At 36.6% G+C, this 26,036-nt stretch overlaps 1 protein-coding gene across 2 annotated transcripts in view; it reads right to left on the reverse strand.

Moving 5' to 3' along the window:
* Positions 1-16,895: 16,895 nt before the first annotated feature.
* LOC129260116 (uncharacterized) overlaps positions 16,896-26,036 on the reverse strand; it is a 32,003-nt gene continuing 22,862 nt past the window's right edge. For both annotated transcript variants that reach the window (XM_064099209.1, XM_054898163.2), the window contains 5 exons: positions 25,617-25,801; positions 24,235-24,336; positions 20,427-20,557; positions 18,928-19,063; positions 16,896-18,342 (listed from right to left, as the gene is read on the reverse strand). In XM_064099209.1, coding sequence (XP_063955279.1) covers positions 18,253-18,342; positions 18,928-19,063; positions 20,427-20,557; positions 24,235-24,336; positions 25,617-25,801 — 644 coding nt within the window. In that variant the 3' untranslated portion in view covers positions 16,896-18,252. The remainder of the gene's footprint in view (positions 18,343-18,927; positions 19,064-20,426; positions 20,558-24,234; positions 24,337-25,616; positions 25,802-26,036) is intronic.

A 26,036-nucleotide genomic window follows, 5' to 3' on the forward strand; every position in this document is an offset into this window, starting at 1 on the left:
CCCAACACATCAAGCAATTTCTACCTTAATTTTAAGTCTGAACTTCGATGAAAGAATATCTTTCACAGTCTTGATGCAATCCTCCTCTTTGCCATCCTCCGCTTCATTCAATCCAACAACACGAAAGTTGTCTTTCTTCGCTATACGTACAGCCAAGTTCGCCTCAACATCTTGGCTAGCAGCCCTCTTTTCTAGCACTTGGTTTGGCTTCTCTAGCCTCTCAAGGCACTTCTCCAGGTCCAAGTTTTTCCTTTCTAATTCAGTTATCCTGTGACTCTCAAATTCCAAGGTCTTCTGGACCTCTTTTCTGCTATCCAGCATCGACTTGACAGCCTTTTCCATTATTTTCTTGAAATTGCCCGTTGCAGCTTTAAGATGGACTGTAAGCTGAGGTAAGGCCAGGGGGAGTGTTGGAGCGTGGTTAGCTGGGCCAGTAGAGTTGGCAGCATCACCTTCCAGCTCATCGTTCAAGATGTTAAATCTTCCACTGGTCTTAATGATGGATTTATGTACAGATTTATCTCCTTTATAAGACATGTTGATGAATATTCTTAGTTAACAAGGGTAGTAAGAACTATACATGAAGAATGAAATAAACGATGGAGAGATGGTATCTATGGTGATAATGAAGTATCTAGGGAGAGGTCTTTGAACACACTGTCACTTAGTCAGCAGCCATGTCAATCTTAAACTTTATAGCACAGGTAAAGGATATGTTATATCGTGCTTGTAGATTGCATTTATCCAGCTTTATTAACTTTTCCATTTATCATACCACCTGAGGGTGCTATAACATACGAACAGCTGTATGTAACACCCACCGGGTGCCCAATGGATCACAGATCAGTTGGACATTGGTTTGTTCAAATGACTCTTCCTATTGGCATAACGGGTCTTCTTAAAGAGGAGCCATCAAGAGGTTGATGTACGTTCCCGTCTTTGCACCCACCACATTAGAGAATCCTATCTGATCGGTAAGGACTGGCTTAGACCTTGTGCCTGGATTCTGTTCTGTTCCATTCACTGATGAAATAGTGCCTGTTATACAGTTTCTCACAGATGATGCTGCTGCAATGTTGTCACCTTGAAAAGTGACGCACAGCTGTCCCATTTTATCAAGAAGATCTTGGTAGCACACCATGCGTAGGATGAAGTTGATTGACTTCATGAGTCCCAGGAGTCCACATTCATTTTTTTTCTGGGATGCAATGTATATTAATAAAAATGGTATAAGATGGTGATCTCTCCTTACCTGGCTCCGTTGTTGGTCTGTTGCCAAACTCTGCCGATATTCAGCATCCTGTCGGCATGTAATGCAGTCCCCAACAGACCTTATTGTCCTGCTGCATGTTGAACACAACTACAGATAAAAAAACATTATAATTGCTCAGTACCTTCTCATTGTTACATATAATTTTGAGTAAGGTAATCTTTTTCATTTAGACCCCATTTACACTTGTTTGGTGCATTATAATTGCGAGGCTCGGCCCACAATTTTTGGAATTTTCTTGTTCCAGATTCCGACGGTGTTTTTGCTGGTCGGAATCCAGTATCCCTTTTGTTCCTCTTTCTTTTCATATTTTACTTGCCCAAACAAGTAAATACCCAAACACAGGCCTGAAAACAAGGAAAAACATTACTTACAAAAAAAAAAATTTGTAAGTTGAAAATTATGTTTTAGTTTGCCTGCAAATTTTAAAATTCTCATTTGGGCTAGTAAAATATGTAAAGAAAGAGGAAAAAGGGGGAAGAATGTTGAGCTCACGCAAGCTGGGAACCCCGGTTCCGCAGCTTAATCCAGTTTACACTACAACTCGACCACAGCCAGATTATTTTCCCCCATTTTTTATTGTCATTTGCCAATCAGTTTTATTAGGTAAATTATTTACCTAATTGTTGTAATACGTGAATATGGCCCCAAATTTTTAATTATGACCATTTAAACTACTATTGAAGAGTGTAACCAGCACGTTAATGTGACAGTCATTGGGGGTAAAATTTACTCCCGTCTACCCTTCCTTAGAGCTCATAACGAGTAGGGGTTGTACAAAGAAGTACACATATTACAATAATGATAATTTAAAAGAGTGACGATTTATATCCTTGCAGTCTTACCAAAGGCTTGAGGGGGCCTTCAGGAACTACATAGAGTGCCCCCCTCTGCACCTCCTTTTTCAGATCCTGGAGGGTAGTTGCTTGAATCCCTGACAACTTCCTCTCCTTGGTTCCCTTCATAACCGAAAACCTCAGAAGCCTTGGGAACATAGATCTGATTTTTTTTTCTCTTAGCTGGGCTATCGTCCATTCTGCTGACATTTTGGTGGCCACCCTCCGGCCATCAATAAACTCCGTCTTGGGTACTCCTACACAAAGAAAGTTTAAACAACAGACGTGAAGTATTCTTTATTATGAGTTAATGCAGGTGCTTGTATAATTTCCACCTTTATTTGATGCATTATAGGCACAGTTTCACACCTGTACACACACACACCAAGAAATCGTACTTTTTACCATGAATTATTACCTGTAAGTCGTTACGTAACTGTATACTTTCCATCCTCAATGGTGCCCCGTATTCTTGAGAATTGTTGTAAACTTGTACACTGATCTTGAACAAATATTTATCATACAGTTTGAAGAAAAAAAACGGACACATAAGACATAGGTTATCATCGTACATTCAACCATCTCTTTAAAAGAGAAGCAATTGCTTGATTATGGATATTACATAGTGGCGTTCAGTTACGTGCTGTAAACAAAGCTCCAGATAAAAAGGAAATTTTGGAAATCTAAATATCTCTTTTTAAGATTAGATTTTCTTTTCACGAAAAAGGGGTTTCCTTCACACTACCCCCCGCCAAATAAGTCACTGTCCCAGTGACTATATTATAATAGCATTAAATATCACTATATAGGAATACATGAATATTCATTCATGTACGTACATAAAAATATTCTTAAACATCATAAAATGCATAAAGAACAGAAAATACATGAAGATCATAAAAATACATAACAGTTCAAATTACTTCGCACTCTTGGGTCTCGTCTCCGGGTATTGTGAGTCTATGAATCTTCTTTTTAGTGTATAGCCATGTTTGGTCTTGACGAAGTACGACGTCGCTATGGTAACCTTAGTTACTATCTGAATCTGTTCACCCTGACACTCGGGAAGTTTGATAGAAATGCACTTTTTATCATTCACAAGTTCAACAACTCTACCTTCCGGTTTCTCCTCTGTCTTGCTTTCTGCACTCTCCTCAATCTGTCTGATCTCCTCCCCAAGTCTCTTCTCCTCCCCTTCTAGTCTATTCTTCTCCAACTCCCTTTCTTCCTCCAATCTCTCCTCTTCCAGTCTTCTCTTTTCTAACTCCTGCTTCGCTGCCTCTTCACGTTTCCTCCTCTCTAACGTCCTCCTTTTCCTCTAATCTTCTCTCCTCCTCTTCTATCTTCTGTTTCTCTTCTAGCCGCTTTTCCTTCTTCATCCGATCGCTTCTCTTCTTCCCTCTCCCTGCTTTCCTCTAATTTTTTTTGGTCCTCTAATTTTTTTTGTTCCTCTATAATCTCTTCATCTATCTCGTCCACCGTTCTCCTACCATCTTTCTTCCAGACTCTCTCTTGACTGTCCTCCTTCCTCCTTTCTTCCTCCATTTCCTCTTGTCTGACCAGGATCAATGCGTCCACACGCCTGGTCATACTGTCCACAAAGTTGTTGAAGCTCTCCTGGGGCAGTGCATCCCACTCTTCGGTCAGTGCCTGGGCTAACTGCAGTAACTAATTTCCTCATAGCATAGGGGACGACACAAGCCTTGCAAAACCAGGGAGTGGCATCCTTATCTACACAGATTTTTGCTGTGGTGCCTTTCAGTGTGCCCAGCTCATCTTTGATGACCGCTTTGCGGTCGTTGATCATGCTCTGTAGATCCGAGTGCTGAACAAAATTGACCTGCATGATCTGATCCCAATTTTACTTCACAACATACAGCCAATCTCTTCCCATCAGACTGGGGCCATCTGGCTTCACAACAAGGAGTGGTGTGCCCTTTCCTTCCATCAGTTGTAACTTCAACATCAAAGCTTCCAACTACATCAATTTCCTGTTGTGTGTAGGTGCAAAATTTGATTTTCCGTGACTTCAAATGTTGAACTGGCCAAAACTTGTTGATGTTGTTTCAGAGATCAATGTAATCAATGCTCCAGTGTCGATCTCCGTCTCCTTTTCCTTGTTATCCAAGAGCAGTGAAGTCGTAATTGGTGGCATACTTGTCTTCCCAGTTAGTTGATGAAGTCTGTATGTTTCCTCTGGTTCCAATTCATCAACTGCATCTACAGCTTTTTTACAGAGGCTACAGGCTTTATTCCTATCTTTTTGATCAGGCACACAGCTGCTATGTGCCCTTTTATCTGGCAGTGGTGGCAGTTGCTGTCTTTGAATTTACATTTCTCAGGTGCATGATTGCTTTTACCACACCTGAAGCAAGGCTTGGCCTTCTTCTAAATACCATTTTTCGGCTTACCAGGGGCAATCTTGTTGACGATCTCCTTTGATTGTGTTGCTTGGAGATCTTGAACATTTTTCTCTGCCATCTCAATGCTTGATGCGATGTCCACAGCTTTCTTTAGATCCAGTCCCGCTCTATCAGAAGCCTTCTTTGTACGTGGTCGTCGTTCACGCTGCACACCAGCCGATCACGGAGCATAGTATCCAGGCTTGAACCATAATTGCAGAACTCTGCTAATGACCAAAGAGATGCCATGTAGTCAGCTATGCTTTCATTTTCATGCCTGAATCTGCTATTGAACTTCCACCGCTGCACAATTTCACTGGGGATAGGATTATAGCGTTCCTTCAACTTCTCCACTAGTTCCTTGTACGTTTTGTCCATCAGTTTGTCAGGAGAGGTGAGATATCTCAAAAGTCTTTGTGCAGGTGATGATCCAATTTCTGCAAATCTTCACTGAGATCTTTCCTCTTGTTTACACCTTTGTATGCTTGAGTCTGAGTTCCTTTATCAACCTTACATGTAGTTAAAATTCTCTTGGAGTTTTGAGCAGAATTACTGACTCGTGCCACGCTTGCCTTTGATACTTTGCCCTTAAATTGTTGATATTCTTCCTTGAAAACATGGCTATGATGCTCATTCTCTCTATCTAGTTCAACATTTGTGTCTTGTTTTTGCATATCATTTACTCCTCTATTCCAAATGAGTTGGTGTGTAAGTCATGGGGAAAGAAGACACTTGACCTGTGCAAGTAGCCTGAGACTGCAGGGCATACTTTGTTTTCCCTTCAAGCTTGAAGTACAGAAGAAAGTATTTATAGAGCCTGATAATGCGGGCACCATCTCCAAATTTTCTTGGATCTTCAAAGTTCATACACAAGAGACATTTATTAAGAGCTGCAGAGCTGTAATTGAAGATGAAATCCACTGTGCTACCATTTGTACTTTGTGGGCTGGGCTCATTGCATGGTGTTGCTCAGTATGTTTGCAGAGACTACTTTGTTGAATATATTCATTCTTACAGTGTGGGCAAACATATATTGATGCTCTGTTGTACTGTGGGCCCTCAAGAAGTTCATATCTGTCCACTATATCACAAACAATTACCTTGCGGTTTCTATATGACAAATACATTCTGAACTCACTGATCTTGAACAAATATTTGAAGAAAAAAAACGGACACATAAGACATAGGTTGTCATCGTACATTCAACCATCTCTTTAAAAGAGAAGTAATTGCTTGATTATGGATATTACATAGTGGCGTTCAGTTACGTGCTGTAAACAAAGCTCCAGATAAAAAGGAAATTTTGGAAATCTAAATATCTCTTTTTAAGATTAGATTTTCTTTTCATGAAAAAGGGGTTTCCTTCACACTACCCCCCGCCAAATAAGTCACTGTCCCAGTGACTATATTATAATAGCATTAAATATCACTATATAGGAATACATGAATATTTATTCATGTACGTACATAAAAATATTCTTAAACATCATAACATACATAAAGATCAGAAAATACATGAAGATCATAAAAATGCATAAAAACAGTTCAAATTACTTCGCAATCTTGGGTCTTGTCTCCGGATAGTGTGAGTCTATGAATCTTCTTTTTAGTGTATAGCCATGTTTGGTCTTGACGTAGTACGACGTCGCTATGGTAACCTTAGTTACTATCTGAATCTGTCCACCCTGGCACTCAGGAAGTATAATGGAAATGCATTTATTATCATTTACAAGTTCAACAACTCTACTTTCCGGTTTCTCCTCTTCTATCTTGCTTTCTACACTCCTCAATCTTCCTGATCTCCTCCCTAAGTCTCTTCTCCCCTTCTAGTCTATTCTTCTCCAACTTCCTTTCTTCCTCCAATCTCTCCTCTTTCAGTCTTCTCTTCGCTAACTCCTGCTTCGCTGCCTCTTCATGTTTCCTCTCTAACTTCCTCCTTTCTTCCTCTAATCTTCTCTTCTCCTCTTCTATCTCCTGTTTCCCTTCTAGCCGCTTTCCTTCTTCGTCCAATCGCTTCTCCTCTTCTTCCCTCTCCCTGCTTTCCTCTAATTTTCTTCATTCCTCTATAATCTCTTCATCTATCTCGTACTCCTACCATCTTTCTTCCAGACTCTCTCTTGACTGTCCTCCTTCCTCCTTTCTTCCTCCATTTCCTTTTGTCTGACCAGGATCAATGCATCCACACGCCTGGTCATACTGTCCACAAAGTTGTTGAAGCTCTCCTGGGGCAGTGCATCCCACTCTTCGGTCAGTGCCTGGGCTAACTGCAGTAACTAATTTCCTCATAGCATAGGGGACAACACAAGCCTTGCAAAACCTGGGAGTGGCATCCTTATCTACATAGACTTTTGCTGTGGTGCCTTTCAGTGTGCCCAGCTCATCTTTGAAGACGCTTTGCGGTCGTTGATCATGCTCTGTAGATCCGAGTGCTGAACAAAATTGACCTGCATGATCTGATCCCAATTTAACTTCACAACATACAGCCAATCTCTTCCCATCAGACTGGGGCCATCTGGCTTCACCACAAGGAGTGGTGTGCACTTTCCTTCCATCAGTTGTAACTTCAACATCAAAGCTTCCAACTACACTGTTGGTCATAAAGGTGGAATATTTTTTTCACCAAATTTTCACAGCGTAATTATTACAACATGATTTGAATATGGCATTTATGGTGCATGATAACCACTTTACTTTATTATTCTGCCTTTTACACACGTTTGACAGTGATATTTTACAAGTTTATGTCCTAAGCGATGGATGTCATGAGCATAGAACAACAATGACGGCAATATACAGTAAATTAAAGGATCATGAGATTTTTTTTCAATCTCTCTCAGTTTTCCAGATGGCTTCTTTTTTGTAACACAAAACTTAGCAATGATCGTAGAACAAATTTTTACGATTGATTGCATTGACTACAATGTACAATCGATCGTAAAAATCAAGTGTACAATCATTCGTTATGCTTTGTGTTACAGAGCCCTGAATAACATTCTTTTCATACTAGGCTGCTTTGGGCCTATTATCGTCACCGAGGGAACGGCCTGAAAGCAGTTCGTAATTGGACATTTCACAGATTGTAGCACAGTTGATAACAAATCACTGAAATCATGGTTAATCGATGTGCAGTTCTTGATTACCATCGGTAGTCTTGGTTCCCTGTGTTTTATTTTGGGAAATGTATGCATATTTTCATATAAAGGCTGTTCTGTGATTTATTTTTTTACCATTTAAAATTGAATTCATTAGTGTAATTGTTACACAGTATAAAACCATATGATGCATTGATCTTAAATGCTGTAGACTGCTCTTCAAACTCCTTCTGAACTTTCTCTCTGAGGATGTCATTGTTCAGGTCCGGGAGAAGATAGTTATAGATTAGCGATGAACCCCTCCAAACAACCGTCTGTCTTGTATCTAACCAGTGTTAAATATACTGCACAGTGCAGCTTTCAGGGTCAATGTCGAAAGGTTGATCAATGGTATTGGATTAGGATGTTGGCGTCATCCTATGGGGATATTGGAGGGTAATTTATTAGGTGGGCACTGTGTATGGCAAACCTCTATTTGTCACCTCCATACATGTGTACCGTATATACGTTGGAATACATCCTACACTTCTCTTAATTCTCTATATACTTGTAAGTGTAATGGAATGCAAGTTCTGATTTGTGTGACTGAACAGGTTTCCCATGCCATTCCACTGGCCACGCCACCACTTTGGCCTGCCCGCTGGTAGTACCGAGGCATGGTGTATGGCAAACCTCAATTTTTTTTGCCTACATATACATCACTACACTTCTTTAACCCTCTTTATATGTTCAATAGAAAGTGAGTTCTTGGTACCTGTCCAATGTAGCACTCTAAGGAAACCATCCTTGTATGTATCAAACACAAGAATGATTTCATCATAACCTTGTGTGAGGGTCACCAACCTGCTACTGAAGCATTCACTTTAGATGTTTCAAATGTCCCTATGGATGCTGGTCTCTTAGCCCTCTTCTGAAGAAGAACCATTCCATTGACCATGGCTCTCTTGTGACTTGAAGAATCTGGAGTAGTGTCCCTCAGACCTTGTGACTTCTGATCTGTCTCCCGACTTTCTTATATTGCCAATTTCTTGAGTAGGTACATTGGCTTACGTTACTACACTTCCTACGAGTCCTGATAAGTGTACCCTAATCATTTTCCCCAAATACCCCCATCAGAACCTGGCGAGTTGCCTTTTTTGCAACGTCTGTGTTTCCTGCAGGTTTAATCCTAATATGGCCAAGCTATTTTAGCAGTTTATTAAAATTGGGGAGGGGCTTCCCAGCCCCCCCCCCCCCCCCCCTTTATGATCTCAGCCATAATTGGACACGTTTGTTGACCATAGCATAATCTACAGATTTGTTTTTATTATTTCAAACTAGAAAATAACCTGTACAGATGGAAATACTTACATACAAATGCTGCATCACCCCCTGCAACCCATGCAATGGCAGAATCGGGGAGGGCAGACGATAATCTGTGAAATTATTGAGCTGCGAATGTGATTATCGTGCTCACACAGACCACACACATCTCTTCCATCCTCTTTCCCTAATTAGCAGGCTAGAAAGACAACAGATGACTATTCAACAATGTATATTATAATGTACATTATAATTTTCAATTAAGCTATAAACTTAGTCAGGACTTAGTGTTAATTAGAAGTACTATCTCCTGTTTGAGAATTTCAAGTTTGTAATCGAGAATTGTGGTGTCAACGTCTAATTCACTAGTGCTGCATTGGCGTTGCTGCACTTGCCTTGAACGTTGGTATCCATAAATATAGGCAGTTGTGACCTTGAATATATTACTGGCCTTTCCCATGTGGTGACCACCCCGAAAGACCCATTCCACATTAACTTCGCAACAATACCCTATTGCATAATAACATGCCAATCAACATCTAGCCGTGGATCCAGTCAGATTAGACACAATGCCATTTCAGGGGCCATATTACTTTTGCACAATAGTCAGCCTCTCAAAGCTTTGTTTCTAATCCGGCTGGATCTGTGACTGTCAATATCCTCCCTCAAATGAGCTAACAATTCTCCATCTATAAAAAGCTAAGATAATTTTATACTTTACTATAGAAAAGAAAACTCCATTAATTAAGTTAAAACACTATAAAGTTTAATTAAAAAAAAAAAAGAATAAGGCTCTACACATGGACAATTCATAAGCTTCCACTTTCATGATAAGGGTGAAAAATATATGTCTGTGACTAAAAAAAAACTCCTTTGAATAAACATGCTTATAAAACATGTCATGTAGTTAAAATCTAAGGCTCTACACATGAACAATTCACAATGGAATCATTGTAGGGTCTCCACTTTTATGATAAAAATATGTCCCTGACTTTAGAAAACTCCATTAAATTGAACACACACCATGAAGTTTTTTTTAAATAAGGCTCTACACATAGACAGTTCACAAAATGGAATAAGGCTTCCACTAAAGAAAACACTATTTTTCAGTTCTCAAAGACCATTTTCATACTTGATATAAAGTATTCCAAGTACCGGTAAAGGGTATTGGGGTATAGAAAAACGCCTTATTTATCAAAGGTGCCATTCTAAATGAATTCTCTTATTCCTTTTTAGATCCTAAGTGATGTTGCTGCTTTTATCCCTACATGTATGTGCTTCATTTCCTGAAAACACTGTTAAAAATATCTCTATTCTAAAAGGGCGATCACAAATTTTAGGGCTTGTTGGTGATTCACAGCATTTATTGCCTTAAATTTGGATGCAATCAAGAGTCCTGGTGTAACAGTTTGTCCGGTTCATTTTCAATGGGTATCATCCAGGTGCATATTGCTAAGTTAGGCAAGCTCAATTCTAAAGATCTTCATCTTAACCGGTGAAGTCTGGTCGCCCCTTAAACAATCCCCTTCCCTCAACCATGCTCAATTAAGTGTAACCCTACATTTTGTTTTTGCTTGAATAAGGTCAAGGTTCAGGTTAATTTGAAAAATCTTGCCAACCTATGGAATTTTCCTACCCAGAGTTGTAGTAACCATGTATTAATGTGCAGTAGTATTATTCCCTTCTTTAATTCAATTTTTGTCATACTTTGTCTTATTTCTTAGAATTTTAAGTTCAAGTTGGTTAAATAGACCATTTCGTAGTTACTTCATGGACAATTTAGGTCAAATGACCTTTCATTTCTTTCATTATGATAGGCAAATTTCAAAGCAAGATATTATGTAAGCAAGCCTGACATTTACATGGCAGGATGAAGAAATTGAATAGACCAGGTGAATAGAAAAGCACACCAGTGAACACTCTATGAAGGTATTTGTTGCATTAATACTGTGAATGCATAAGAATGAAACAGTAAAGAAAGGAAAAGAAAATCAACTACGAAACGAAAAGTAGATGAACAAAATATGAAAATAATAAAAACAAAACGGAAAATATATGGACCTAGTTCATGAAATTTATACATAAGCTTAATCAAGTATTACTGAACATCCTGCATGAGTTTCACGTCACATGACCAAGGTCAAAGGTCATTTAGGGTCAATGAACTTTGGCCGAATTGGGGGTATTTCTTGAATTACCATCATTACTTTGAAGTTTGAAAGTTTATGAATCTGATTGATGAAACTTGGACATAATAGTAATCAAGTATTACTCTAAAAACCTAAAAACCTACCTCGTTCTTGATCATCTCTGTCACTGCCACTATCAGTGCTTTTCTTGCACTGGGTGAAACCTTCGACAGAGCTCTGACACCTTCTAGATATTTGTATGCGATGAAATAATCAATAGCCTTTTGAATTGGTGGTATTTCCCGCCTGTTTCTTCTTTCCGGTAGATCCTCTTCATCACTTCCTGAATCAGAATTATCAGAATTAGCGCCAGGGGCTTGAACACCCTGGTCGAATGGAATGTGTTACTGGCCTTTCCCATGTGGTGACCACCCCAAAAGACCCATTCCACATTAACTTCGCAACAATACCCTATTGCATAATAACATGCCAATCAACATCTGGCCGTGGATCCAGTCAGATTAGACACAATGCCATTTCAGGGGCCATATTACTTTTGCACAATAGTCAGCCTCTCAAAGCTTTGTTTCTAATCCGGCTGGATCTGTGACTGTCAATATCCTCCCTCAAATGAGCTAACAATTCTCCATCTATAAAAAGCTAAGATAATTTTATACTTTACTATAGAAAAGAAAACTCCATTAATTAAGTTAAAACACTATAAAGTTTTAAAAAAAAAAGAATAAGGCTCTACACATGGACAATTCATAAGCTTCCACTTTCATGATAAGGGTGAAAAATATATATCTGTGACTAAAAAAAAACTCCTTTGAATAAACATGCTTATAAAACATGTCATGTAGTTAAAATCTAAGGCTCTACATATGAACAATTCACAATGGAATCATTGTAGGGTCTCCACTTTTATGATAAAAATATGTCCCTGACTTTAGAAAACTCCATTAAATTGAACACACACCATGAAGTTTTTTTTTAATAAGGCTCTACACATGGACAGTTCACAAAATGGAATAAGGCTTCCACTAAAGAAAACACTATTTTTCAGTTCTCAAAGACCATTTTCATACTTGATATAAAGTATTCCAAGTACCGGTAAAGGGTATTGGGGTATAGAAAAACGCCTTATTTATCAAAGGTGCCATTCTAAATGAATTCTCTTATTCCTTTTTAGATCCTAAGTGATGTTGCTGCTTTTATCCCTACATGTATGTGCTTCATTTCCTGAAAACACTGTTAAAAATATCTCTATTCTAAAAGGGCGATCACAAATTTTAGGGCTTGTTGGTGATTCACAGCATTTATTGCCTTAAATTTGGATGCAATCAAGAGTCCTGGTGTAACAGTTTGTCCGGTTCATTTTCAATGGGTATCATCCAGGTGCATATTGCTAAGTTAGGCAAGCTCAATTCTAAAGATCTTCATCTTAACCGGTGTAGTCTGGTCGCCCCTTAAACAATCCCCTTCCCTCAACCATGCTCAATTAAGTGTAACCCTACATTTTGTTTTTGCTTGAATAAGGTCAAGGTTCAGGTTAATTTGAAAAATCTTGCCAACCAATGGAATTTTCCTACCCAGAGTTGTAGTAACCATGTATTAATGTACAGTAGTATTATTCCCTTCTTTAATTCAATTTTTGTCATACTTTGTCTTATTTCTTAGAATTTTAAGTTCAAGTTGGTTAAATAGACCATTTCGTAGTTACTTCATGGACAATTTAGGTCAAATGACCTTTCATTTCTTTCATTATGATAGGTAAATTTCAAAGCAAGATATTATGTAAGCAAGCCTGACATTTACATGGCAGGATGAAGAAATTGAATAGACCAGGTGAATAGAAAAGCACACCAGTGAACACTCTATGAAGGTATTTGTTGCATTAATACTGTGAATGCATAAGGATGTTATAACAATGTTCTTAGCCAACTGTGAAATACCAGACACTAGTTCAGGGCCCCGTCTTAGAAAGAGTTACGATTGATCCAATCAATCGTAACTCTATGGAAATCCATTAGTGTCATAATTTTTTCTACAGGAAATTTGAAAAATGTTGTTTGTAAACAAAGGAAATAACACAAAATTGTCAAGAAATCAATGACTTTATGGATATACATTCATATCTAGAAATTTTTTTGAACCAACATGCATTTCATATGTTGATTTTGCTGGCTTTCCATAGTTGCATTTGATCGGATCAATCGTAAGTCTTCGTGAGATGGGGCCCTGAATGACTTTTAAGAGTGATTGATGATTCTTTCTTGCCGTAAATGATATTCACCATTAAATGTTCATTGGTGATTATTTATACCTTGGTCACATTTGTTCTACGGCGGCCGTACGGCGAGTCGAAAACAGCCGTTTTAACATTTTTTTGTACCAGCTACATATAGGTGGTTTGAATAAAAATGAATAAAACGACTGTTTTCGACTCGCCGTACGGCCGCCGTAGAACAAATGTGACCAAGGTATTAGCACTTAAGAAATGTTCACCAGTCATTCTCAAAGTTGCTCTTAACTAACGAACAGCTCTATGAAACACTCACCTGGGTCCCGTAACACAAAGCTTAGCAATGATGGTAGAACATTTTTCAACGATTGATTCCATTGGCTACAATGTACAATCAATCGTAGAAATCAAGTGTACGATTAATCGCTAACCTTTGTGTTACGGGACCCTGGAACGTTTTTCATAGTGTTCATACAGTATGTGATGAGGCGTATGGGATCACATGTGCTGAGTGTGCAGGGTACAACGCAAGTCTCAAAAAGTGGAATGTAATTGTGAGGAAAAACTTATGACATCATAATCATTTCATTATGATGTCATGACAGGTGATATTGAATGTCATACATGTACGCCTGCATTCTAAGGTCCAGTTTAACTTCGGCCTTGGTTTTGACATTTTCAGCGTCCGATAATTTTAGCACACAGACCATGGTCTTTGAACTGGTGGGTGTTTCATAAAGATGTTCGTCAGTTTGACTGGTGATCTTTTCTTAGGAATTTCATCAGCACCAATGGAAATCTGATGTGTATCATTTAACACAAGGATCACCAGTCATTCATAAAGTCGCTCTCAACTTACAAAAAAAAATTATGAAACACCCCCTGGGCCCCGTCTTACAAAGAGTTAAGATTGATCCGATCAATCTCAAATTTATGGAAATCCATCAATGTCATAATTTTTTCTCTAGGAAATTTGCTCATTGTCTTTGAAAACAAAGAGAAGCATACTGCATTGTCAAGAAAACAGTTAATATATGAATTATGATCATTCATTAAAAATATTTTATTATTTACATGTATTAAAGATGTTGACGAGGCTGGCTTTCCATAGTTGCGATTGATCGAATCAATCGCAATTCTATGTAAGATGGGTCCCTGGTCTTCAGAATACGGGCCGTTGAGTTTGATATGAGAAAATTTATATCCGAGTGTGTGAGGAGATATGGGGGAAGTGCAATTAAGTTGAAAGGCAAATGCAACATTGTATATATCATCTCTTAAAGTTATGCTGCTAATTAACAAATCTTGTTGTTAAGAATAAAACATTAGTTTCTTAATGCTAAATTTAATGTTATATCCAAAGGAATAAAATCTGTTTAATCTGTCAAGATGCAATCTGTTTTTTTTTTCTGTTTTTTTTTTCATGTTTTTACTTAGATCAAATGTCAATGTTCTTATGTTATGGGGAAAACTCAAATAGAACTATTGAGAAATATTCTGGGTATGAGGTGTTGTGGATAAGTAAAGCACAAGGTCTTATGTTCAAATGTCACTGCAGCACTTATGTCCTTTGGCAAGTCATTTTTGTAAATCTGCCATTATTCACCCAAGGTTCCTGATTACACGTCAGCATTTCAGTTTTGAAACGTAGCACCAAAAAATTAAAAAAATTATTTTTTCTAAAAGCAGTAACCATACAACACGGACACAAGCACAATCCAAGTGGCTGCATTCATTATTACTTTCCCCATTTCAAAATCTGGCCGGGCATAAGAACACAGATCAGCGCATGATCGTCAGGCTGACTTGTTATGTTTGGTTTCATTGATCACTTTATGCAATCAAGCATACAAATCAAGTGTACTATTGAATGCTAAGCCTTGTGTCACTGGCCCCAGATATAACAAGATTCCTGATAAAGAAAGTAATCCTAAGACCTGTCTTACAAAGAGTTACGATTGATCCAGTCAATCATAACTCTATGGAAATTCATCAGTCTCATAATTTTTTCTATAGGATATTTTCACAATGTCCTTTGTAAACAAAGAGAAGCACAGTGAATTTTCAAGAAAACAATGAATGCATGAATACACATCATAGAAAATATTTTTGAGCAAACATGAATAATACATGTTGACGTTGCTGGCCGTCCATAGTTGCGATTGATCGGATCAATCGTAACTCTTTGTAAGATGGGAAACATAAAGCTTAGCAATTGATCATTGGGATGATTTATTCAATTGATTGTATTATTGTGTATGATTAATCATAACAATTGGCTCCTTGATCAATCGCTTACCATTATGTTATGGGGTCCAGAATCGTCCGAAAGGTCGTGTTACTCCGAGTAATCCACTTTATACTAGGTTGGATCTACTGACAAAGGGTTGTTTATGATTCAAGTATTTTAGATGGCAGAAAAGACTTGTTTTCACCACTGTATTTAATTCAATACTTCTGTGTTATATGAAATTATAGTTCATACCTATCAACCAAATGTTTTATTAGCTTGCCTTATGTGACGTAGAGAACAGTTTTTAATGCTGCTAATTATCCAAACTTAACAACTTTTAAGGCAATTCTTTTCTTCAGTGGTTTTTATTTGCTGCAAGTAAGTGAATTTATTTCACCTGGTTTTTTTTTCTTAAAATGTTTAGTATTTCAATGAATTACTCTGAACTTGCTGATTATTGCCATTATTTTTATATATTAACATCTTTTAAAATGTCATTCAATTTTATTATTGTATGAATGTTGATTCAAACATATTATCAATGTATTGATTCAGGAATTCTATTAAAATTATTATTATTGAAATTTACATCTTCTTTGTTTTTTATATCATAATATGGTGCTTTATGTTATGTGAAGAATGGTGCCCTCCCTGGATGGATGGTCAAATACTCAGATCAACTACTAGTAACTGTGCTTACACAAACCTTCTTGGTCTCCTGTCAATTTGGTCTAATTACCATTTGGTCCAACCATCACTTGGCTATAACACTCACCTGGGGGTGTTTCACAAAGATTTAAGTATGACTTGGGTCGCACTTAAATGCCAACGAGTATCTGAAATGCAACACGCAATCTTATTGATCAATACGCAGTAGTGCGCGTCCTCTTTGCATATGATCTGACCGATGCGGTCAAGCCTTTTATACCTCGCACAACTAGGCATTTCAGTGCGACTCTAAGTAATACTTAAATCTTTGTGAAACACCCCCCTGGACCAATGTCCAGATTGTCCAATTACCACTTCATCTACATTATTCAACATCGTGTCAAATGAAAATTTTGCTTAAAGTGATGTTATGTTAGACCAAGTGGATACCAGACAAAATGGGTGTAGCCCGATTGGAAATAAGACAAAATGGAAATTTTCCCCTTCACATAGAAATTTGTGAGGATTGCTTTTCTGTTTGGTCATTCTTTTATTTTTTTTGTGGGGGGGAGGGAGCATGCATCTTATGTGATTAAGGATCTGAAATTTTTTTTTTTTTTTTGGGGGGGGGGGGTTGGATTCCCCTTTATCGTTTCCTTATTTTGGTATGAGTGAAGAAACGGAAGGGATAGGAAGATGCACACGATAAGCCAAAGTATGACAAAGCTGAACATCATATCATATCTGGCATTAGATTTAATCAATTATGCCAAATAGTAACTAAATCGTAAACATTTTACAAACATAATATACGGGCAATGTCACTGAATTACAGCTGACCAGACTGGTTGAAAAAAAAATGTGCATAAAAATGCAAGTTTGCAGTTTCACACTACTTTGGCGTTACGGAGCCCTGACAAAGGTAGTTGCATTAAATTACATGATTCATAATTCTGCTAATCCCTAACCAATCTCTTACGACAACTAATTTTATCATAAAAGAATAATCGTACATAATACCTGTTTATTCCGATCAATTAAAGGTAGGATATCCTCAAAAAACATGTAATGTAATTCTTTATTCTCTGACAATGCATTATCTATAGAACCCAGACTGGCAACATGATTAGATTTCCATCAATTTTATCTACCGTAAAAATTTATTTCAATTTTTTGTTTGTTTAGCCAGAATTACATTGTGGTATGTTTTATGCAATGGGGCCCACAATATTTTTCATCTTTCAATGTTGGGAGAATCATTAGGTATGACTTGCTAGTATTGAACTGTTAAAGGAAAATGAAAAATATGGGCATCATCGCATAAGACCTACCACAAATACCCTTGTAATTTGGGCTAATCATCCAATCAATCAAAATTCAATTTTCGTTGAAGTTGGATTTGATGGCAAGTGAATCATATGTTGCCATTCTCTTTGTAAATAAATATAAAACGTTAAAAATATGTTCAAGAACAAAATATGCAATGATTCAAAATTCGATAATATTCATATTTTTTTCAATATTAAAGCACAAATCATTTTATGGGAATCCCATGAAATCAATAAGGACATCACTTTTCATGTTGATTTTCTATTTCTTAAATTCAATTTTAAGGAAGATCTCTAAATGAGATAAAGTGTTTGACGAAATTCTTGAAGCCAGTGAGTGTCTTTGGCTTAAATGGGAAATCAATCACAAATTACAGTTTGATGTCAAAAGACTGTGAGAAAAGCAACAGAAATCCATGTAACACATAAATTAGGGCAAAGCTTATTATTCTGTAAGATCGAGTCGGTCAATCGGATCACAAACCAGGGGGAAAATTACGTGCAGACTCATGGGGCAATTTAGCCCCTGAAATGCCTAATAGTACCTTGGAAAATCCTCATTCATTGCAATGTTTGCTTCTCCAATGTTGCAGATCAAGGCAGTAGCCTCCAAAAAAAAAAATTTATTATAATTTTTTGCATTTCACAAATGTTCCTTTCCTGTATTCCTGCTCCGATCCAATGCCTTCTTCCACTGTCTTTGATTTCTCAATGTTCATTTTCAATTTCCTAGAGAATTTCTGCTTTGACTGCGATTCACAAGCTTATCAACTCCCTCTATAGGTGGAATAGGAGAAGGGACTTAGAAGCAGAGGGACGTGGTAGTGCTGGTTAACATCTTCTATCTCAAACACGATCTACAAATAGAACAAGAGGAACAGATGAAAAAAATTCAAAGGATATTAAAAAAAGGACTACGAACAGTTATAAATCATTATTCTAGAAGTTATAATAATAGCACTTGATACATTGGAACGACATCTCTGAAATATAAATTATTCCACAATAGATGCTTATTCTGGGAAGGGTTTACCTAATGGTTACCCTTTAAAGACAGAGCACCCATACTGTATATTAGGGCTTACATTTTTCGTAAACATAAATTCATACAAAAATCAGTTTGTTATGAAGAATATAAATAAGTACATGTTAGGTTTAAAGAAGAAGGCGTATACCCTAAAAGCCGAGGCTTGATTTTTACTGCGAGATGCAAGAAGCGGACCAGCAATCAAGTGCAAATTTGCAATTACTTACAAGACTTACATGTATAATTGGTTTTATGACCCAAGATTCACTAGCAATTAACTGCAACTCTCTTGCAACGCCCCATAAGTTACTTTGCTGCAGAATTGCCTCGGAGTAAGAAAAAGTCACAAAGAGAGAGAACACAATGGATGCGACATGCATTTATACAGAGATGTATATTTTTACAAACATCTCACCTCTACAAAGGGATAGAATCCCTTGATGTCATTTGCAGTGAAATAGGAGCCTGTGTCGAAGTAGAGTTTATATACTCCTGGGAGGAATTGGTCAGTGGTCAGGAGACCTGGACATCTACCATCAGAATTGGTTTGCCTATTGAAAGTTTAAAAAAAAAAAAAATAAAATAATATAGATTTATAGAGTGTAGAAACTATTCATTAAAGTACCGGTATATATTCTACTGCACTATATAAGAGTCCTTAACTGATTGTTATTAATGTGCTTTGAATTGTTTTATTCCATTTTTATTATTTTTATTTTATACAAAAATACAAAAATAGTAATAATAATGAAGATGATGATGATGATGATGATAATAACAATAAATTAGACTTGTATTGTGCCAAATCCACTTTATACCGGTAGAGTGCTCAAGGTACTTTTCAAGACATTTTGAAGAAAATTAAGAAGAATGGAACAATGTTTCAGAAGTTACATGTTTTTAATGTCTTCAGAATGGCGGTTCCATAACTTAGGGGATGAATAGGCAAATGACCTTTCCCCTATTAAAGGCTTTGGAAACTTAATAATCATATTCTGTTTTCACATAGCGCCCATCATATCTGAAAACAGGGCTTGAATTAATCAAAGGTCACAGCCCAGGATGCCCTTTTGACTGGCTTCAATGCCTCTCTCATTGGCTTGGAGATTTTTTGTGCACTTTTTAAAAAGAAAAAAATCTGTTGCACTATATTGAAGTAATGTGCCCTCTAGGAAAGTGTCCTTGCCACAAAAATATAAAATGTTAAGGCCCGGGAACATCATCTGTTAAAAGCTTTACAGATATACAGATATTACTACATAAGCACATTTATAAACATTGTACATAAATACTCGGTGGGTGTTTCATAAAGCTGTTTGTAAGTTAAGATTGACTTTAAGAACGACTGGTGATCCTTTCTGGAGGTAAATGGTATATTCATTGGCAAAGGTATAGCGCGTAAGAAAGGTTCACCAGTCGTTCTTAAAGTCACTCTTAACTTACGAACAGCTTTATGAAATGGCCCCCAGGTTATTTGAGCCCACGATAGGTGTATGCACAATCTCGTCTCGAGGGAGTATTTGCAGTCAAAACGCTCTAATTACTGAGCCAATGGCATTGAAATTCACATTCTACCAGGTACCCATTAAACACCTGGGTGGAGAGTGGCCAAGCATGAATTGATGCGTTGTCAAAAGATACTAGTGCCTTGGCAGGTCTCTAGCATACAACCCTCGGGTTACAAGGGTAGGGCCAGAAACAGACTGTTAAGAAGGGACTATGATCTTGGGATATTGATACGCAATGTAGAATGTTCTCACCTGATATCACAAGCAGCTGTTGGAGGACATAACGATGGGGAACCTGTGCCATAAAAATGATTGATTACGGTTTGATGCACTAGTTTTCATTGTCTGTCCTCCCAACATAGCTGCTCGTGGGAATTGCCCTCTACAAAGTAATACTTCAACTCACCCTTCTGCAATTTTCTTCCATTGTCCAGCCATAATGTAGTAGGCTTCAATCCTGAGATTAGCAGCGGGTGAACCCCTGGCAGTGTCTAGGACATGGGTGGTTAGAGGGCTGTTTGCCTTTCCTCCTGCAGTCTACAAATAATAATATCAATAATAGTGATAATAATAATAAGAACAACAATGACAACAGTAATATGAATAACAGTAATATTAAAAGTGAGACTACTAGTAATTGAAATATTAATAGAAATTTAGAAGCAATAATAATAGGATTCAATCCTGAGATTAGCAGCAGGCGAACCCCTGGCAGTGTCCAGGACATGGGTGGTTAGAGGGTTGTTTGCCTTTCCTCTTGCAGTCTACGAACAAAAAATAATAATTACAATGGTGATGATGATAATGATAGTAATAATAATAAAAATAATAATTTAACAAAACAGCAACAATAATAATGATAATAATTAATAACAATTAGTAGAAGTAATGTAATAACAATAACTGACAATGATTAAATTACACTTCAAGAGTGATCCACAGTGCAGCATTAGCTAAGTTGAACAAATGTTTTACTAATAAAAAGCTAAAGCACAAACAAAGCAATACTCTTTAGGGCAATTCCATAGGTTGGTGGACATGAGCTCAATGTGTCTTTGTACATATAGCCCATCTGAACCGTAACGTGAGTAACCACTTTATCTGCACCCCTAGTAAAAACCATGTGTTCTTTATTTTTTTAATTATATACAAATTTGTCTCCCTAATATACTTCTTTGAAATGGATATAATCAACTTTCATAAAAGCCTTGCATGAGGACACTTTTCACTTATGTCCACTTATCATTTTATGCATTTCCAAATCATGTAACATGAGTAACCGACACATTTCAGAGATTTGCCAGGAACAAAATGAAATTTCCCAAATTTTGTTTTTATACAAAGGATAGTCAGACTGCGGTACTATGTTGTGATAAAGAGATGTAAAGAGAGTTCCTATCAATAATAAGGGAGTTACAGCTCCAAGTATGAGTCAAGGTGTCTCCAAATGTAACGTGAGTAACCGTGGAATAGCCCTTTAATATAATCAACTGATAAATAATGCAATACTCATGAATAGCATTCCAAAAATGTATAAGCAGGAAAATATGAAACAAATCATTCATTTCATGGCATGGGGGGGGGGGGCTCATGCACTCTAGTCAAAGTCAACAAAAAATGTAATATTCATCATTAAAAATTATCTAATAGAGCTCTAATGCACATGTATAAAAACACCAAAATATTATTAATGCATAATCATGAAATTGCACTAAGGCCTGATTTTCCTGATACATAGGGAAACCATTTCAACAAAGAATCACTAAGAAGACTAGGCCTTTGGTGAGCATGATTACGGAAATAAAAAGAATGGGAAAGCTTTTTTTATTTTTGCCGAATGCCATTGTTCTACCAAAATCTACCTTTTTTACAAAAAAGACGAGTACAAATACATTCAAAAAATCTTTCCACATCATTTCTGTTGTATATTGGTGCAGTTAAATGCAGAAAACATCTACATGTAGGCACTCTAGGCGACACCCCAATACTTACCCGTGTTAATAAACTGGGACTCCACTCACGCGCATTTGGGCCGCCCTAGCTTAGAACTAAGCAATATTATCTAGAAATTGTTAAACTGTAGTCATAAAATATGTTCTATTAAATAAATTGATAATGTTTAATCGGTACTCACCGGTTCTTTTGTTGCATTTTCAGACCATTTCTCACAATTCTTCGTAAATATTTGCGGCAAATTTTGTCGCCATAGACAGCTATACGTCCATCTTTATTAATAAATGGAGCGCCCTTTACGATAGTTGTTAATGCCGCGGAGAAATCGTTAGGCATTTTGGCCTGTGTTCAAGGCGTTCTTTCTGTTTTATTTTTTATATTGAAGATTGTGCATTTGTTGAATAGCGCCGTCTACGTCAGGTATGAGATCGATTGTATAAATACACTCTTCCAAAATAATTATGATTCCGACCTGGCGCTGTTTAACTTCAATCTCTTTCACCTAAATTAGCGATGAATGCTAGCATTATAAAATATATATTATTAACGTCTGACGAAAAGAATAATCAACCGATCAGCTGACGAGAACGCGAATCACGTGATCTTCATATAAGCTTCGACCGCGAGTCAGAAGTGAAGAGCAACTGCCCAGAAAATCAGGAAAAAGCCGTGAAAATGTAAGTTCCCCTTCATTTCTTTCATTTTTTTGTTGTTGCTAACGATGCATTTACACTATAAAATTATAATTTAAATAAGAGAAAGGAATATAGCTTGTACTTGTGATATAATATAGAAATATCCTGTTCTCAGAGATTTCTAACTACTGATGTCGCCTATGAGGTCCATACATGTAATGTTTGGACCTCATTGGTACTAGGAGTGCATGTAGGCACATTTCTGTTTCGTGTAGTTATTAATAGTCAACGTACTGAAATCACACTTGTTCACTGCAGATAAACACTGAAGGCAGGGTTGGGCTCAATTACTTTCTTCAATTACAATTATAATTACACTTGTACATAATTAAAGAAATGTTCGATTACAAATTTTTAGTTTAATTACTTTTTTTTTATAACAATTACCAATTACTTTTGTCAATTACAATTACAATTTCTTTCTATATAAGTCATGACTGAAACCAACTTGTATTCTGTACGTAGTATGGAACTATTTCAATATAATTATAAGGTACAAAGAAACTGACAAGATGAAGTTTTATGTTAAAGAGTACGGATTTTGCATATTATTACACTCTTAGTCTTAACTCTCTGATGCTGAAGCAGTTGACATGACAAAGGTCATGAAATGAAATCATAAACTACTATTGTAAAGTAATTGAATGTAATTAAAAGTAATTGACAGGAATTGAGGTCAATTACATTATTTTCAATTACAATTACAATTACTTTAATACTTTCCCTTTCAAAATTTCAAATACAATTCCAATTACAATTAGGCCTACTATAAAAAATATTATTAGACTATATTATAGTAGACTATACTAGTCTAATTACATAATTGATCAATAAATTGAGCCCAACCTTGACTGAAGGGAATAGCAATATGGCGGCAAGTACGTATGATCCTGAGCGACACTGGCTCATGCATGATTAGCTTTCCCCTTCCTTTTTATTTCTGTGATCATGTCATGAATCATGATGATCAATCATGTTTACACTTAGGCCTACATGAATTTCAGTATGTGGGACATGTACAAAAAGAGCATCACCAATTACACATCTTAATTTTAGTCCATCTGAGTAACTATTCTCCAAGAAAAACGATTAAACTTAAAAATATTCACCTCTACATTCTCAAGGGCAATATTTCCTCCCTCTGCAGGAACTGATAGATGAGAATTAAGGGCATCTACACGTTTGCAACTCCCCATGTTTTTACAGATTCTGTATGACTGCAGCTAGTCTTTGTATCAGACACTGAGTGTGTTTTCCTCCATTTATTAATTTTAGACATGCATGTAAATTTCTTTGTGTATCATCCGAGAATCTGAGTTACTACCACACTAATACTCACATCCAATGATATAGGTCTAAATTACTATAATTGATTATAAAAAAACCAGTATAAACGAGTGATTTTCCTTGACTGCAAACTCCAAAGTAGGCCTACATTTATACAGCGCGTCCCAGTTTCATACATTTCATTGAGAATAATTTTTATTTTTTTAAGTAACTTGGCCGCATATCAGAGGGACATTTTTTTGGGGGACGCGCTGTATATAAACTGAGCATGTTTCATACCTTTTTAACAGATGTTTTCCTCTTTCCTTGTCTCTGTTCTTTCAATGCTAAATTCATGTTTGGCCAAAGTTCTCTATTTTGGCAAACCTGGCACTGCTTCACCTTGAAAAAAAATATATCACATAAATCAACTTTTGTAATTATTAATGAACTATTGATTAGGTCTACCTTTGGGCCTAATGCCAAATCCAATCATGTTATATTATCATTATTATTATCGTAATCATAATAACAATTATAATAATAATAATGATAATAATAATGGTAAATAATAATAATGATAACAATAATAATAATAATTTATAATAATAATAATAATGATAATGATGATAATAATAATAATATAACAATAGTAATAATAATAATGATAATAATAATGGTAATGATAATAATGATGATAATAATAATGATAATGATGATAATAATAATGATAATGACGATAATAATAATAATGATAATATAATAATGAAAATAATGATGATAATGACAACTAGACCAACTACCCCTACTGCTACTAATACTACTTTTATCTTTTATCATTATTATTATTTTCCTCATCATATCATCATCATCATCATTATTATCTTCATCTTTTTTTTTTTATTCTCTAAATAAATAGCTTTTAATGTTTGAAATGCATTTAATCTTCCCATCTATCACCATCATGGAAATACAATTGGAAATTATGATTCCATTTTAACAATTCTGACGGAACATTTCATATTCTTTTGTTTCCATCTAAAACACTTTAATACAATAAATGACCAACAATTAATTTAAGGTTCTTGATACCGATTCATTGGATTTCAAATTCCGGGGCTCCAAGAACAGGCATGATTTGTATCTCTCAATAGGTGGTTTCAAACCGCCTCGATCACAAGAATCCCCGTTAAATTACGAGAACTTTTTTAGGCTGAAAAATACCCATTAATTATTCCTGCATTCACACCGCCCTGAAACATACCCTTCGGGATAAGTTCCTGAAGTTACGAGCATGCGCAGTATGGTCTGATAAGCAGCAAGGCGCGAAATTCAAAATCACTAGCCCAGCAGCAACCCATGCACGGCGCCGCACCCAAACGACACGCTGGGCTAAAAGTTCCCGTAATTTGCTTTCAGACCGCCAAAATACCCACGACCTTGGAAAAATCCCCGCGAAAGTTCTCGTAATTTCGCCAAGTACCTACTATTTATCGGGTATTTTCTTTCGGGGATATTACGCGTAGTTTGCTTTCAGACCGCCAAAATACCTGGTATTTTCTGATCGGGGTAAATTTCCCGATCAGAGAATACCTGGAACTGGCGAACTTCGAGGCGGTCTGAAACCACCTTCTAAGGAAAATAAAAATGGTTATTTCACAACAATTATCCTGTAATCTCACCTTGAATTTAAGATAAGACATCAGCCCTCGCCAATAATATCTCTGAGATATTTTCTTGAAGGTCACATTCAGGCCCCCATGACCACCAGAAGGAGAATCATGAAATTCTCTGAACAACTGCTCTCTTTCTGAAGCTTGTACTACTTTTAATCTTGTCATGCCCTTTCTGAAGAACAGTTTTTCATCTACATAAAACAAAATAAAATGTGTCAGAAATGCATTAAGAACTTGATGAGTGATTTTAGTACACTTTCGTACTGTACATCTAGTTGGAATATAACTCCTTTTATTTTCTACATATTTCAGTTCACAGAAAAAAAAACTTAATTTTATCAGTTCATATTCATTATTGAAATGGGCCTTATAATGTTTAGGTAAATACTGACATGTAAAGCTGTAATATATGCGATACCTAGACAT

The sequence above is a fragment of the Lytechinus pictus genome, chromosome 5, assembly GCF_037042905.1.
Source record: "Lytechinus pictus isolate F3 Inbred chromosome 5, Lp3.0, whole genome shotgun sequence".
Taxonomy (NCBI): Eukaryota; Metazoa; Echinodermata; class Echinoidea; order Temnopleuroida; family Toxopneustidae; genus Lytechinus; species Lytechinus pictus.